General features: G+C 51.4%; 1 protein-coding gene across 1 annotated transcript; it reads right to left on the bottom strand.

Annotated features, from left to right (window-relative positions):
• Positions 1-266: 266 nt before the first annotated feature.
• Positions 267-16693, bottom strand: fam174c (family with sequence similarity 174 member C). Its single transcript, XM_056277436.1, has 3 exons — positions 16182-16693; positions 5976-6098; positions 267-1222 (listed from the first exon to the last, which is right to left on the bottom strand). The coding sequence occupies exons 1-3, from the start codon at positions 16451-16453 to the stop codon at positions 1219-1221; spliced, it is 399 nt and encodes a 132-aa protein (XP_056133411.1). The 5' UTR covers positions 16454-16693; the 3' UTR covers positions 267-1218.
• Positions 16694-17673: the final 980 nt, after the last annotated feature.

Raw genomic sequence — 17673 nt, 5'->3', positions numbered from 1 at the left:
CACAGTGTCCCCGTCACTGCACTGGGGCACTGGGATTTGATACGCTGTTTTTATTAGGACCAGAGGGAGGACTGCCCCCTACTGGCCCACCAACACCACTTCCAACAGCAACTCAGTTTTCCCGGGAGGTCTCCCATCCAAGACCTAGCCAAGCCCACACCTGCTTAGCCTGCGCCACTGAGCAGAGCCAGGGTGCATGCTGGTGGGGCTGCCGACAGATGTGGATGTGCACACTTGGACTAATGAATCAATAAAACTCTTCTCTGCTTAATCATCTGCCCTTCCAAAGAGAAACAGAACACAGGTTTGTTTTATTTCAAGGCATCCTGAGTTCACATCATTAAATCATAACTTTTATTCATTAACATCTTCATAATGACGTTTTGCTTGGACACGTTTTGATGAACGTATGACGCGTCTCCTCGGTGGTGGAAATGAGACCTTTACAAGTGTCATTAAACCTTCGTTGGGTATTCTGATGGTTTTAGTGACCAGTTTCACAATAAAGATGGATTTCATGGAACAAAACACATCTCCTGGATAGAAAGCAAGGAAAAGCCTCGGCTGTCCAGGCAGAACTGAATCTGAGTTTAAGACGAAGCAGTTTCACAGCTAGACAAACAGGACAGACTCGTGGTGGTCCACCCTGCAGGATGACAAGTCCAGGTCAGTTTGCGTCGCTCACCAACAGTATTCGGATGTCAGAGCGTCGTCTGAACCGACACTGCAAAGTTCAGGAGCTGGTCCGGAGTCGGAAGACAGTAGTTTCAGCACATTTTCAAAGGGGAAATAGAGTCTCGGGCCTGTTTCCTTCTCAGACCAGCGAGGACAACGTTTTGGCAAGGCCGCATTATCAAAAACAATATTTCAGTTGTCCGAAATAACCAAGAAAACAAAGATGCTATAAAACAACAGGTACAACTGTCATCCAGAATAAACAATCCAACAACCACATCCAGCCCCAAAGTCCCTGACAAAAACACCCTGCTCATGTTCCTCCAGCGACCTGCGGCGCCGGCTTCATATCAAACAGCTGGTTTGGTCCATGTCTTACTTCCATGAGTGGTCCGTCACCGGTTGACCCCGTCCTCCTCTCAAAGACAGGTCGTCACATTGAGAGACAGGCGTCCACTTCTCAGGACAAAAAAAAATAAAATTGTAGTAACTGTTGAAAACTAAACTGCTGGAATGTGTCCTGTCTCAGTCCAACGCCGACTCTCATCTGAGTGATAAAGAGAAGAGAAGAGAGTTTATTTGTCTTACAGCTGACACACTGAACACACACACACACACACACACACACACACACACACAAACACACACACACACACACCCACAGCATGCAGGGAGTGGTGGCAGTAGGCAGCCCTTTCTCTTCTGTGGCCAAGCACTGGGTCTTTTTCGATGTAGGAGGAAAGCCATGTGAGCTCAGGGAGAACATGGAGAACATGCAGAGTCCACACAGACTGTACCCCGAGAGACTGGGGAGAACATGCAGAGTCCACACAGACTGTACCCCGAGAGGCCTGAGGAGAACATGCAGAGTCCACACAGACTGTACCCCGAGAGACTGGGGAGAACATGCAGAGTCCACACAGACTGTACCCCGAGAGACTGGGGAGAACATGCAGAGTCCACACAGACTGTACCCCGAGAGACTGGGGAGAACATGCAGAGTCCACACAGACTGTACCCCGAGAGGCCTGAGGAGAACACGCAGGGTCCACACAGACTGTACCCCGAGAGACTAGGGAGAACATGCAGAGTCCACACAGACTGTACCCCGAGAGGCCTGAGGAGAACATGCAGAGTCCACACAGACTGTACCCCGAGAGGCCTGAGGAGAACATGCAGAGTCCACACAGACTGTACCCCGAGAGGCCTGAGGAGAACGTGCAGAGTCCACACAGACTGTACCCCGAGAGGCCTGAGGAGAACATGCAGGGTCCACACAGACTGTACCCCGAGAGACTAGGGAGAACATGCAGAGTCCACACAGACTGTACCCCGAGAGGCCTGGGGAGAACATGCAGAGTCCACACAGACTGTACCCCGAGAGGCCTGAGGAGAACATGCAGAGTCCACACAGACTGTACCCCGAGAGGCCTGAGGAGAACATGCAGAGTCCACACAGACTGTACCCCGAGAGGCCTGAGGAGAACACGCAGGGTCCACACAGACTGTACCCCGAGAGACCTGAGGAGAACATGCAGAGTCCACACAGACTGTACCCCGAGAGACTGGGGAGAACATGCAGAGTCCACACAGACTGTACCCCGAGAGGCCTGAGGAGAACATGCAGAGTCCACACAGACTGTACCCCGAGAGGCCTGAGGAGAACATGCAGAGTCCACACAGACTGTACCCCGAGAGGCCTGAGGAGAACATGCAGAGTCCACACAGACTGTACCCCGAGAGACTGGGGAGAACATGCAGAGTCCACACAGACTGTACCCCGAGAGGCCTGGGGAGAACATGCAGAGTCCACACAGACTGTACCCCGAGAGGCCTGAGGAGAACACGCAGGGTCCACACAGACTGTACCCCGAGAGGCCTGAGGAGAACATGCAGAGTCCACACAGACTGTACCCCGAGAGACTAGGGAGAACATGCAGAGTCCACACAGACTGTACCCCGAGAGGCCTGGGGAGAACATGCAGAGTCCACACAGACTGTACCCCGAGAGGCCTGAGGAGAACATGCAGAGTCCACACAGACTGTACCCCGAGAGACTAGGGAGAACATGCAGAGTCCACACAGACTGTACCCCGAGAGGCCTGAGGAGAACATGCAGAGTCCACACAGACTGTACCCCGAGAGACTGGGGAGAACATGCAGAGTCCACACAGACTGTACCCCGAGAGACTGGGGAGAACATGCAGAGTCCACACAGACTGTACCCCGAGAGGCCTGAGGAGAACATGCAGAGTCCACACAGACTGTACCCCGAGAGACTGGGGAGAACATGCAGAGTCCACACAGACTGTACCCCGAGAGGCCTGAGGAGAACATGCAGAGTCCACACAGACTGTACCCCGAGAGGCCTGAGGAGAACATGCAGAGTCCACACAGACTGCACCCCGAGAGACTGGGGAGAACATGCAGAGTCCACACAGACTGCACCCCGAGAGGCCTGAGGAGAACATGCAGAGTCCACACAGACTGCACCCCGAGAGGCCTGAGGAGAACATGCAGAGTCCACGCAGACTGCACCCCGAGAGACTGGGGAGAACATGCAGAGTCCACACAGACTGTACCCCGAGAGGCCTGGGGAGAACATGCAGAGTCCACACAGACTGTACCCCGAGAGGCCTGAGGAGAACATGCAGAGTCCACACAGACTGTACCCCGAGAGGCCTGAGGAGAACATGCAGAGTCCACACAGACTGTACCCCGAGAGGCCTGAGGAGAACATGCAGAGTCCACACAGACTGTACCCCGAGAGGCTGGGGAGAACATGCAGAGTCCACACAGACTGTACCCCGAGAGGCCTGAGGAGAACATGCAGAGTCCACACAGACTGTACCCCGAGAGGCCTGAGGAGAACATGCAGAGTCCACACAGACTGTACCCCGAGAGGCCTGAGGAGAACATGCAGAGTCCACACAGACTGTACCCCGAGAGGCCTGAGGAGAACATGCAGAGTCCACACAGACTGTACCCCGAGAGGCCTGAGGAGAACATGCAGAGTCCACACAGACTGTACCCCGAGAGGCCTGAGGAGAACATGCAGAGTCCACACAGACTGTACCCCGAGAGGCTGGGGAGAACATGCAGAGTCCACACAGACTGTACCCCGAGAGGCCTGAGGAGAACATGCAGAGTCCACACAGACTGTACCCCGAGAGGCCTGAGGAGAACATGCAGAGTCCACACAGACTGCACCCTGAGAGGCCTGGGGAGAACATGCAGAGTCCACACAGACTGTACCCCAAGAGGCCTGGGGAGAACATGCAGAGTCCACACAGACTGTACCCCAAGAGGCCTGAGGAGAACATGCAGAGTCCACACAGACTGTACCCCGAGAGACTGGGGAGAACACGCAGGGTCCACACAGACTGCACCCCGAGAAGCCTGAGGAGAACATGCAGAGTCCACACAGACTGCACCCCGAGAGGCCTGAGGAGAACATGCAGAGTCCACACAGACTGTACCCCGAGAGGCCTGGGGAGAACACGCAGGGTCCACACAGACTGTACCCCGAGAGGCCTGAGGAGAACACGCAGAGTCCACACAGACTGTACCCCGAGAGGCCTGAGGAGAACATGCAGAGTCCACACAGACTGTACCCCGAGAGGCCTGAGGAGAACATGCAGAGTCCACACAGACTGCACCCCGAGAGGCCTGGGGAGAACATGCAGAGTCCACACAGACTGTACCCCGAGAGGCCTGAGGAGAACATGCAGAGTCCACACAGACTGTACCCCGAGAGGCCTAAGGAGAACATGCAGAGTCCACACAGACTGTACCCCGAGAGGCCTGAGGAGAACATGCAGAGTCCACACAGACTGCACCCCGAGAGGCCTGGGGAGAACATGCAGAGTCCACACAGACTGTACCCCGAGAAGCCTGAGGAGAACATGCAGAGTCCACACAGACTGCACCCCGAGAGACTGGGGAGAACATGCAGAGTCCACGCAGACTGTACCCCGAGAGACTGGGGAGAACATGCAGAGTCCACACAGACTGTACCCCGAGAGGCCTGAGGAGAACATGCAGAGTCCACACAGACTGCACCCCGAGAGGCCTGAGGAGAACACGCAGGGTCCACACAGACTGTATCCCGAGAAGCCTGAGGAGAACATGCAGAGTCCACACAGACTGCACCCCAAGAGGCCTGAGGAGAACATGCAGAGTCCACACAGACTGTACCCCGAGAGGCCTGAGGAGAACACGCAGAGTCCACACAGACTGTACCCCGAGAGGCCTGAGGAGAACATGCAGAGTCCACACAGACTGTACCCCGAGAGGCCTGAGGAGAACATGCAGAGTCCACACAGACTGTACCCCGAGAGGCCTGGGGAGAACATGCAGAGTCCACACAGACTGTACCCCGAGAGGCCTGGGGAGAACATGCAGAGTCCACACAGACTGCACCCCGAGAGGCCTGGGGAGAACATGCAGAGTCCACACAGACTGTACCCCGAGAGGCCTGGGGAGAACATGCAGAGTCCACACAGACTGTACCCCGAGAGGCCTGAGGAGAACATGCAGAGTCCACACAGACTGTACCCCGAGAGGCCTGAGGAGAACATGCAGAGTCCACACAGACTGTACCCCGAGAGGCCTGGGGGGAACATGCAGAGTCCACACAGACTGTACCCCGAGAGGCCTGGGGAGAACATGCAGAGTCCACACAGACTGTACCCCGAGAGGCCTGAGGAGAACATGCAGAGTCCACACAGACTGTACCCCGAGAGGCCTGGGGAGAACATGCAGAGTCCACACAGACTGCCACTGCACCCCGAGAAGCCTGAGGAGAACATGCAGAGTCCCCCATTGCCAACACCACCCCAGGCAGGAGTCCCACACAGGACGCTCCTGCTGCGAGGCAGCTGGGCAAGCACTGCACCACCAAGCCATTAAGGAGACAGAAGACTAATTACATCAATCACACTTTACCCACAATGCCATGCAGGAGAGACACAGGGTTCAAAGTTAAGCAGGTCCTCCACTGTCAGACAGGCAATGACAAGAGCAAAAAGCCAAAAAACCAAATGACACTAAATCTTGTGGACTCAGAGAGGGACATCTGGTGGGATTTGGGTTTCTCTGGTTGCAGATTAAGCAGTTTTAACATCTAATGCTTCATCCTATTTTTGCCCTCCAAAGTTTGTAATGAACTGGAACAATGCCACTTATTGAAGTTCTGCTAATGACCACTACACAAACCAACCAGGCTAACCACAGCTCAGTCACTCCTGTCAGCTGTGTGTCTGGTCTGCACACAGCAGCCAGCCTTCATCTACACTCACCTTCTCAGACTGCGGGTCTCGTACACCGTCTCCTCTTCATCACTATTCAGATCTTCCATCTCCACGCTGTCTTCATAGTTTTTCAGCAGCCCGTATTTCTTTCTCTGGCTGGGTTTCTTCAACCTAAAAGAAGAATTTATCAAATTTATTAAAAAATAAAAAAGACACACACACACACACACACACACACACACACACACACACACACACACACACACACAGACACACACACAGAGTTTGCTGTAAAGGACACCTGAAAACACGTTACCAGCCTGGAACACCACCCATTCAAAACCATGACTGGGAAAATTAACAGCACTTCAGTCTTTTATACTATTATAATACCTTATATATATTATACCTTATATATTATGTATTATAATACCTTATATATATATATGTTATACATATTATAATACCTTGTATATATTATACCTTATATATTATATATTATAATACCTTATATACATGTGTGTGTTATACATATTATAATACCTTATGTATATTATACCTTATATATTATAAAACCTTGTATATATTATACCTTATATATTATAATACCTTATATATAGTATACCTTATATATTATATATTATAATACCTTATATACATATGTGTTACATATATTATAATACCTTATATATATTACACCTTATATATTATATATTATAATACCTTATATATTATACCTTATATATTATAATACCTTATGTGTGTGTGTGTGTGTGTGTTATACATATTATAATACCTTATATATATTATACCTTATATATTATAATACCTTATATATATGTGTGTGTTATACATATTATAATACCTTATATATTACAGTGGGGAGAACAAGTATTTGATACACTGCCGATTTTGCAGGGTTTCCCACTTACAAAGCATGTAGAGGTCTGTCATTTTTATCATAGGTACACTTCAACTGTGAGAGACGGAATCTAAAACAAAAATCCAGAAAATCACATTGTATGATTTTTAAGTAATTAATTTGCTTTTTATTGCATGACATAAGTGTCTGATACATCAGAAAAACAGAACTTAATATTTGGTAAAGAAACCTTTGTTTGCAATTACAGCGATCAGACGTTTCCTGTAGTTCTTGACCCGGTTTGCACACACTGCAGCAGGGATTTTGGCCCACTCCTCCATACAGATCTTCTCCAGATCCTTCAGATTTCGGGGCTGACGCTGGGCAACACGGACTTTCATCTCCCTCCAAAGATTTTCTATTGGGTTCAGGTCTGGAGACTGGCTAGGCCACTCCAGGACCTTGAGATGCTTCTTACGGAGCCACTCCTTAGTTGCCCTGGCTGTGTGTTTCGGGTCGTTGTCATGCTGGAAGACCCAGCCACGACCCATCTTCAGTGCTCTTATTGAGGGAAGGAAGGAAGGAGGTTGTTGGCCAAGATCTCGCGATACATGGCCCCATCCATCCTCCCCTCAATACGGTGCAGTCGTCCTGTCCCCTTTGCAGAAAAGCCTCCCCAAAGAATGATGTTTCCACCTCCATGCTTCACGGTTGGGATGGTGTTGTTGGGGTTGTACTCATCCTTCTTCTCCCTCCAAACACGGCGAGTGGAGTTTATACCAAAAAGCTCTATTTTGGTCTCATCAGACAACATGACCTTCTCCCATTCCTCCTCTGGATCATCCAGATGGCCATGGGCAAACTTCAGACGGGCCTGGACATGCGCTGGCTTGAGCAGGGGGACCTTGCATGCGCTGCAGGATCTTAATCCATGATGGCGTCATGTGTTACTAATGGTTTTCTTTGAGACTGTGGTCCCAGCTCTCTTCAGGTCATTGACCAGGTCCTGCCGTGTAGTTCTGGGCTGATCCCTCACCTTTCTCATGATCATTGATGCCCCACGAGGTGAGATCTTGCATGGAGCCCCAGACCGAGGGAGATTGACCGTCATCTTGAACTTCTTCCATTTTCTAATAATTGCGCCAACAGTTGTTGCCTTCTCACCAAGCTGCTTGCCTATTGTCCTGTAGCCCATCCCAGCCTTGAGCAGGTCTACAATTTTGTCCCTGATGTCCTTAGACATCTCTCTGGTCTTGGCCATTGTGGAGAGGTTGGAGTCTGATTGATTGAGTGTGTGGACAGGTGTCTTTTATACAGGTAACGAGTTCAAACAGGTACAGTTAATACAGGTAATGAGTGGAGGACAGGAGGGCTTCTTAAAGAAAAACTAACAGGTCTGTGAGAGCCGGAATTCTTACCGGTTGGTAGGTGATCAAATACTTATTTCATGCAATAAAATGCAAATTAATTACTTAAAAATCATACAATGTGATTTTCTGGATTTTTGTTTTAGGTTCCGTCTCTCACAGTTGAAGTGTACCTATGATAAAATGACAGACCTGTACATGCTTTCTAAGTGGGAAAACCTGCAAAATTGGCAGCGTATCAAATACTTGTTCTCCCCACTGTATATATTATACCTTATATATTATAATACCTTATTTATATATCATGCCTTATATATATTATATATTATACCTTATATTATGCATAATACATATTATAATAGTTTATATGGTATATAGTATATACGTTATAACAACGTATATATAATATATACATTATGCATTATATATTGTACCTTATATAGTATACACATGGCAATACCTTATATATATATATATATATTGCAATACCTTATATATAGTATACATAATACATATTATAATACTTTATATATGTTATATATGATATGTTATAATACCTTATATATTATATATATATATTATACCTTATATATTATACATTATACATATTACAATACCTTATATATTATCTATTACACATTATATACAGTATATCTTATACATAATATAATACCTTATATATATTATACTTAATACATATTATGATACTGTAGCGACCTACTTGCAGGTTCCATATTCACCAGACGGTCCCTTTAAGACAGTGGGCGGGGTTAGCAAAGGGGGATTGTGGGTAGACACGTGGCTGAGGTTTAGCAGAATGAACTGCTGACTTAGAGTTTGTTGGAAGAAATAAACGACCCCACGGCTGTGTGGTGAAAAGGAGAAGTGGTCTCGTCTCCTTTCTTTCATCCTCCACATTGGTGACCCGACGTGAGCCATGGAGGACGCGGCTCCCAGTGCAGCGGCAGTGACCAACGCCGTCTCGCTCCAACTGCCCGGCTTCTGGGAACCGGCTGCGGCAGCATGGTTCGCTCACATCGAAGCCCAGTTCGCTATTAGGAACATCACCGTGGATGAGACCAGTACCACTACGTCGTGGCGGCACTCGTCACGGATACTGGGCCTGCTGCAAGCCCCGCTCCCCGCCGTACGGTACGATTAAGAGACCCTTGCTGCAGGCTTTGAGCCAGCAGAGGTGGAGCGGGCGGACTGATGGTTTTCGCTATAAGGCCTGGGAGACGGCAAGCCATTGGAGCTGATGCACAAGATGCTGAGTATGCTGGGTTCGTGCGACCCCGCCTTCCTTTTCGGCCAGCTGTTCCTCCGTCAGTTCCCCTCGCACGTCCGTGCTGCCTTGGCCGGCTCCAAGTTGTGCACCACCAGCAACTTTCGGGAGTTGGCCGCGGAGGCTGACGGGATTTTTCCCGACAGCAGTGTGCGGCCGCTCTGCAGCCTGCCCACGCTCTTCCACCACCGCCGGTTGAGGCTGCGGGCGTCGCGGCGGCAGCAGCTGCTCGTCGGCAGCAGGACTCAGGGGGACTGTGCTTCTAGCATGCTGGGTTTGGAACCAAAGCCAAGCAGTGCCGTGCACCATGCACGTTCAGCAGGGCGGGAAAAGCCAGGGCCGGCGCTCAGTAGCAGGCCTGAGCGTTGGCCAGCAAGGCAGGCTGCTGTTTATCCAGGACACCGTCTCCGGCCGGCGGTTGCTAGTTGATGCGGGCGCGCAGCGGAGTATCCTGCCTGCGACACCAGTGGACGCGATGGCCGGCGGATTCGCCCCCCCATGGATGCTGCTAACGGCACCCCCGTACGCACCTATGGCACGAGGTATGTGGAGGTGGTTTTTGGAGGTCGGCGGTTCGGCTGGGACTTTGTAATGGCGAAGGTGTCCATTGCCCTCCTGGGTGCGGATTTCCTGCGCGCTTATGGGCTGTTGGTAGACGTTAAAGAAACGCCGCTTGATTGACGCCGTCTCCTTCTGCTCCTACCCATGCACGCTGGGGGAGGCGGGTCCCATCGGCTTGTCCAACATGATGGCCACCGGGGATGAATTTCAGCATCTGCTCGCTGAGTTTCCGGACCTCACAACGCCCATCTTCTCATCAGCAGTCACCAAGCATGGAGTGGAGCACTACATCACCACCTCGGGCCCCCCAGTCTACGCCCCTGCACGGCGCCTCCACCCAGCCAAGCTCGCCATCGCCAAGGAGGAGTTTGCCAACATGGAGCACCTCGGCATCGTGCGCCGCTCCGACAGCCCACACGCCTCCCCCCTGCATATGGTCACGAAGGCTAACGGCGGCTGGCGCCCATGTGGCAATTACCGCCGCCTCAACAACCCCACGACGCCAGACCGCCACCCCGTCCCGTCCCACCGCTACCCCGTCTCGCACATCCAGGACTTCTCCCTGCACTTGGCGGGGCCGGTCATCTTCTCCAAGGTGCCGGTCCACCCACACCAGGTGCCGGTCCGCCCACAGGATGTGCCGAAGACGGCAGTAATCACGCCGTCCAGCCTGTTCGAGTTCCTGAGGATGCCGTTTGGGCTCAAGGGGGCTGCCCAGACCTTTCAGCGGCTCTGTGCTGCGAGATATGCCGTCCCTGTTTGTTTACCTGGACGACATTCTCGTGGCCAGTACATCCGCAGCGGAGCACCTGGTCCACCTCCGGCAGCGGTTCGAACGGCTCAGCCAGCATGGGCTCATCGTCAACCCGGCAAAGTGCCAGTTGGGCCTGCCAGCCATTGATTTCCTCGGGCACCGGGTTACAAAGGACGAAGCAACCCCCCCTCCCCAACAAGGTGGACGCCGTCACCAGGTTCCCACGCCCGAACACGGTGCAGTCCCTGCAGGAGTTCCTGGGCATGGTGAACTTTTACAACCGGTTCATTCCCCGGGCGGCTCATCTCATGCGCCCCCTGTATGAGGTTCTGAAGGGTAAGGACCCCAAGGGCCCAGTGGACTGGTCGGAAGAGAGAAACCGGGCGTTTGAGGACGCTAAGGCTGCACTGGCTGAAGCCGCCTTGTTGGCGCACCCATCACCAACTGCCCCAGTAGCACTCACCACGGATGCCTCAGATTACGCCGTGGGGCCAGGGTATGAGCAGTGGGTGGGCGGAGCCTGGCAGCCGCTTGCTTTGTTCAGCCGCCAGCTGCGCAGCAGTGAGAGGAAATACAGCACCTTCGACCGGGAGCTTCTTGGCCTGTTTCTTGCCATCCGCTGCTTCAGGATCCTGCTGGAAGGCCGCCGGTTCTCTGTGTTTGTGGACCACAAGCCGCTGACATTCACCATGGCCGAAGCCACCGAGCCGTGGTCTGGGCGCCAACAACACCAGCTCTCTTACATCCCCAAGTTCACCACTGACATCCAGCATGTCACCGGCAAGGACAACTTCGTCGCTGACTGCCTCTCCCGGGCGATGTTGGGGGTCGTCCACTTGGGACTCGACTACGCAGCCATGGCTGCAGACCAGGCTGCTGACACAGAAGTGCAGGCCTACCGGACTGCTGACACCGGACTGCAGTTGAAGGATGTGGTGTTCGACGATGCCGGGGCCACGCTTCTCTGTGACATCTCCACGGGTCAGCCGCCAGCCCATGGTGCCCACGGGCTGGCGGCGACGGGTTTTCGACGCCATCCATGGCCTTTCATACCCAGACGTGAAGGCGTCAACGAAGTTGGTGGGGGCCAAGTCTGTGTGGTATAGCCTCAGGAAGGACGTCAAGGACTGGGCGGGCACCTGCGTGACGTGTCAGTGCTCCAAGGTTCACCGCCACACCAAGGCACCCCTGGCGCTGTTCCCAGTGCCTGGGAGGTGTTTCGACCATGTCAATGTGGACCTCCTCCCGTGGTTTCACTCATCTCCTTACCATGGTGGACAGGACCACTAGGTGGCCACAGGCTATTCTGTTGTCCACCACCACGTCTGCTGAGGTGGCCCGGGCGTTCATCGGGTCCTGGGTAGCCCGGTTTGGCATGCCATCTGATCTCACTTCTGACCGGGGCCCGCAGTTCACATCCGAGCTCTGGACTGCAGTTGCTGAAAGCCTAGGGGTGAAGCTGCACCGCACCACGGCCTACAACCCGCAGGGTAACGGTTTATCTGAGCGGTGTCATCGTTCTATGAAGGCCGCTCTTTGGGCCAGACTCACAGACAGTAGCTGGGTCGACCAGCTCCCATGGGTCATGCTTGGCCTGCGGACCGCCCCTAAGGAAGACCTCCAGTCCTCGTCGGCCGAGCTGGTTTACGGCCAGCCACTGCGGGTCCCAGGGGAATTTCTCCCAGACGGCGCGGCACCCTGGTCTGCTGCCCGCCAACGGGCTGTGTTCCAGGACGCTGCCGGTGTTTTCGCTCCAGTCCCAACTTTGCGGCATGGCCTCCCTCAGTCTTACATCCCCAAGGACCTGCAATCCGCTGGGTACGTCTTCATCCGGCATGACACCCACCGTACCCCCCTGCGGCCCCCCTACGATGGCCCCTTCCGTGTCCTGGCAGCGAGGGCTAAGAATTTTGTTGTGGACGTCGGTGGTAAGCAGGAGTGGGTTTCGGTGGACCGCCTGAAGACGTCTCACCTGGACTTAGACAAGCCGGTTCAACTGGCCCAGCCCCCTCAGCGTAGACGCCCCCCTGTCCCTACACCTGTCAAGAGGAGCCGTTTTGGCCGCATTATTCGTCCCCCATCACGTTGATTTTTTTTTCGTTTTGTCATGCTGAATTCTGGGGGGGCGTGTGTAGTGACCTACTTGCAGGTTACATATTCAGCAGACGGTCCCTTTAAGACAGTGGGCGGGGTTAGCAAAGGGGATTGTGGGTAGACACGTGGCTGAGGTTTAACAGAATGAACTGCTGACTTAGTTTCAGTTGGAGGAAATAAACGACCCCACGGCTGTCTCCTTTCTTCTATCGTCCACAATACCTATATATATATATATATATATATATATATATATATAATATAATACCTTAAATATATATTATATATATTATAACACCTTATATATATATTATAATACCTTGGTGAACCATATTATGTATGCAAATGACCTTGATATATGTTGTGTGTATGGTGTGCAGCATGATAGCAAACACAATGCTAGTAAGAGGGTTGTCATGATCTGCAGAACCAAAGAGGTCAACCATCTAAAATGTCCTGATTTTAAATTGTCTGATAATAATCTTGGGGTGTGTAATAAGGTGAAATATCTTGGACATTATATTACTGAACACATGACAGACGATGATGATGATGTTTATAGACAACGCTGCATGATGTACGCACAAGCACACACTCTGTCACGCAAGTTTGGTGTGTGTTCAGTTAGTGTGAAGATGTCTCTGTTCAGAGCAAATTGTACACCACTTTATACTGCCCCCCTGCGGTCAAACTACATATTGTACAAAACTTTATACTGCCCCCCTGCGGTCAAACTACATATTGTACACCACTTTATACTGCACACCTGTGGTCACACTACATATTGTACACCACTTTATACTGCCCCCCTGTGGTCACACTACATATTGTACACCACTTTATACTGCCCCCCTGTGGTCACACTACATATTGTACACCACTTTATATTGCCCCCCTGTGGTCAAACTACATATTGTACACCACTTTATACTGCACACCTTTGGTCACACTACATATTGTACACCACTTTATACTGCCCCCCTGTGGTCACACTACATATTGTACACCACTCTATACTGCCCCCTTGTGGTCACATTACATATTGTACACCACTCTATACTGCACACCTGTGGTCACACTACATATTGTACACCACTTTATACTGCCCCCTGTGGTCAAACTATATTGTACACCACTTTATACTGCACACCTGTGGTCAAACTACATATTGTACACCACTTTATACTGCACACCTGTGGTCAAACTACATATTGTACACCACTTTATACTGCCCCCTATGGTCAAACTACATATTTTGCAACACTTTATACTGCACACCTGTGGTGAAACTATAAAAAAGCAAGCTTACAGAGGCTCCCAGTAGCTTCTAATGATGCAGTGAGAATACTACTAAAAAGACCTACGTGGTGTAGTACAAGTGAGATGTCTGTGGCTGCAGGAGTCAACACCTTTCAGGCTCTTTAAGAAAGCTCATGTATAAATGTATTTGCCGGCTCAGTGACTCTGATAATGTAATCATCAAGAGTTTAACTAATATAAGACTCAGTACCACGCGCTACCAGTGCTGCCTTCTTATAACACACTGACTTGTTCCTGTTGTGTTATTCTATTGTGTTTACTCTGAGTTGTTGTCTGGGGTTTGTCTTTTACCTATTTTTCTCTGTCTGTCATGGACCCTGAGTCTGCAGTAAAGTTTTGAGGTGAACCGAACCGAATTTTAAAGTTATTCTTGTGAATCACAAAACACAGGCATCGGATTAGAACAAAGTGAACCGCACTTCGTCAAATCCGGATTTAAATGTTTTCAGCAGCAGCTGCTGCTGGCTGTAATGTGGCGTCCTGCAACTAAACCTAATGCGCCTCAGTCTCTCCCAGTCTGTCCCCGTTCATATCAGCCTGTCTCAGTCTCTCCCAGTCTGTCCCCGTTCATATCAGCCTGTCTCAGTCTCTCCCAGTCTGTCCCCGTTCATATCAGCCTGTCTCAGTCTCTCCCAGTCTGTCCCCGTTCATATCAGCCTGTCTCAGTCTCTCCCAGTCTGTCCCCGTTCATATCAGCCTGTCTCAGTCTCTCCCAGTCTGTCCCCGTTCATATCAGCCTGTCTCAGTCTCTCCCAGTCTGTCCCCGTTCATATCAGCCTGTCTCAGTCTCTCCCAGTCTGTCCCCGTTCATATCAGCCTGTCTCAGTCTCTCCCAGTCTGTCCCCGTTCATATCAGCCTGTCTCAGTCTCTCCCAGTCTGTCCCCGTTCATATCAGCCTGTCTCAGTCTCTCCCAGTCTGTCCCCGTTCATATCAGCCTGTCTCAGTCTCTCCCAGTCTGTCCCCGTTCATATCAGCCTGTCTCAGTCTCTCCCAGTCTCTCCCCGTTCATATCATCCTTTCTCAGTGTCTCCCAGTCTGTCCCCGTTCATATCAGCCTGTCTCAGTCTCTCCCAGTCTGTCCCAGTTCATATCAGCCTGTCTCAGTCTCTCCCAGTCTGTCCCCGTTCATATCAGACTGTCTCAGTCTCTCCCAGTCTGTCCCCGTTCATATCAGACTGTCTCAGTCTCTCCCAGTCTGTCCCCGTTCATATCAGACTGTCTCAGTCTCTCCCAGTCTGTCCCCGTTCATATCAGCCTGTCTCAGTCTCTCCCAGTCTGTCCCCGTTCATATCAGCCTGTCTCAGTCTCTCCCAGTCTGTCCCCGTTCATATCAGCCTGTCTCAGTCTCTCCCAGTCTGTCCCCGTTCATATCAGCCTATCTCAGTCTCTCCCAGTCTGTTCCCGTTCATATCAGCCTGTCTCAGTCTCTCCCAGTCTGTCCCCGTTCATATCAGCCTGTCTCAGTCTCTCCCAGTCTGTCCCCGTTCATATCAGCCTGTCTCAGTCTCTCCCAGTCTGTCCCCGTTCATATCAGCCTGTCTCAGTCTCTCCCAGTCTGTCCCAGTTCATATCAGCCTGTCTCAGTCTCTCCCAGTTCATATCAGCCTTTCTCAGTGTCTCCCAGTCTGTCCCCGTTCATATCAGCCTGTCTCAGTCTCTCCCAGTCTGTCCCAGTTCATATCAGCGTGTCTCAGTCTCTCCCAGTCTGTCCCCGTTCATATCAGACTGTCTCAGTCTCTCCCAGTCTGTCCCCGTTCATATCAGACTGTCTCAGTCTCTCCCAGTCTGTCCCCGTTCATATCAGACTGTCTCAGTCTCTCCCAGTCTGTCCCCGTTCATATCAGCCTGTCTCAGTCTCTCCCAGTCTGTCCCAGTTCATATCAGCCTGTCTCAGTCTCTCCCAGTCTGTCCCAGTTCATATCAGTCTCTCCCAGTCTCTCCCAGTTCACATCAGCTTCTCTCCCAAACTGTTCCAGTTCATCCCAGTCTGTCCCAGTCCGGGGTCTTACCTCACGGCTCGGACCAGGAAGTAGAGCAGACCCACCATGGTGATTCCGATCAGGACGTACAGAGCCCTCTGGATCATGGAGCCGTCCACCTGCAGGCCAGTGAACAGACCCCCGTGCTGGTCCTGGTCGCGGGGGCCGGTGGAGTTCGACAGACTCGGTCCGGTGACATTTCGAAGAGAAACTGCGGGTTTGCTGGTTTCCTGTGCGGCGGACACGGAAAGCCCCCACAACACGGTCCCGAACACCGCACCCAACACTCGGAGGCGCTCCATGGTCACCGCGGAGCTGGGCAGGGAACTCCTCCGGAGAACTTGGCTCTCTGGAATCTCCTAAAATTAAAGAAAGAGTCGCTTATGTTGTTATGGTGACGTCAACCCGCCGAGCCGCCGTTGCTTCTGGGTGATGACGTCGCCAGTTCCGCGTTGGGCCGCTCGTTTGGCCCTGCGGTCTGACTGAGAGGCACTTCCCGCCAGCCCAAACTTCCACGTTTCCGGGCAAACTGCTCTGCTGCGTCATTGCTCAGCAGAAAGATCCGGATCAACCGATCCGTCGCGTCCGGGGAGCGTAGCGGTCTGCTCCGTTGCCTACCGACACGGGGATCTTCGGTTCGAATCCCCGCGTTACCTCCGGCTTGGTCGGGCGTCCCTACAGACACAGTTGGCCGTGTGTGCGGGTGGGAAGCCGGATGTGGGTAAGAGTGGGGTAATTGGCCAAGTACAATGTAACATTGGGGCGCAAAGGGGACAAATTAAAAAAAGCAGAAATAATAAATCGATCTGTCCGAATCAGTCAGTACAAATCAGTCAGTAGAAGTCAGTCAGTAGAAATCAGTCAGTAGAAGTCAGTCAGTACAAATCAGTCAGTAGAAGTCAGTCAGTAGAAATCAGTCAGTACAAATCAGTCAGTAGAAATCAGTCAGTAGAAGTCAGTCAGTACAAATCAGTCACTAGAAATCAATCAGTAGAAGTCAGTCAGTAGAAATCAATCAGTAGAAGTCAGTCAGTACAAATCAGTCAGTAGAAGTCAGTCAGTAGAAATCAGTCAGTACAAATCAGTCAGTAGAAGTCAGTCAGTAGAAATCAGTCAGTACAAATCAGTCAGTAGAAGTCAGTCAGTACAAATCAGTCAGTAGAAGTCAGTCAGTAGAAATCAGTCAGTAGAAGTCAGTCAGTAGAAATCAGTCAGTACAAATCAGTCAGTAGAAATCAATCAGTAGAAGTCAGTCAGTAGAAATCAAGTCAGTAGAAATCAGTCAGTAGAAGTCAGTCAGTCGCTCTGAATCACACTGTTGACCGCACACCGGCAGTGTTCACACCTCCACGTGCCCCTGGCCGAGAAGCCATTTACTTATTTATGTATTTGGTTATTTAAAATGCGTCTGGCGTCCGGGTGGCGTGGCGGTCTATTCCGTTGTCTACCGACACGAGGATCACCGGTTCGAATCCCTGTGTTGCCTCCGGCTTGGTCGGGCGGGAGGGAAGGAAGCCGGGTA

This window comes from Lampris incognitus, chromosome 3, assembly GCF_029633865.1.
Source record: "Lampris incognitus isolate fLamInc1 chromosome 3, fLamInc1.hap2, whole genome shotgun sequence".
Lineage (NCBI taxonomy): Eukaryota > Metazoa > Chordata > Actinopteri > Lampriformes > Lampridae > Lampris > Lampris incognitus.
This window is presented reverse-complemented; position numbering and strand designations above follow the sequence as displayed.

Coding starts and splice junctions, on each gene's coding strand:
- fam174c (XM_056277436.1), bottom strand. CDS start 16,453: ATGGAGCGCCTCCGAGTGTTGGGTGCGGTGTTCGGGACCGTGTTGTGG. Junction 6,099..16,181: donor TTCCTGGTCCGAGCCGTGAG/GTAAGACCCCGG, acceptor TTCTTCTTTTAG/GTTGAAGAAACCCAGCCAGA.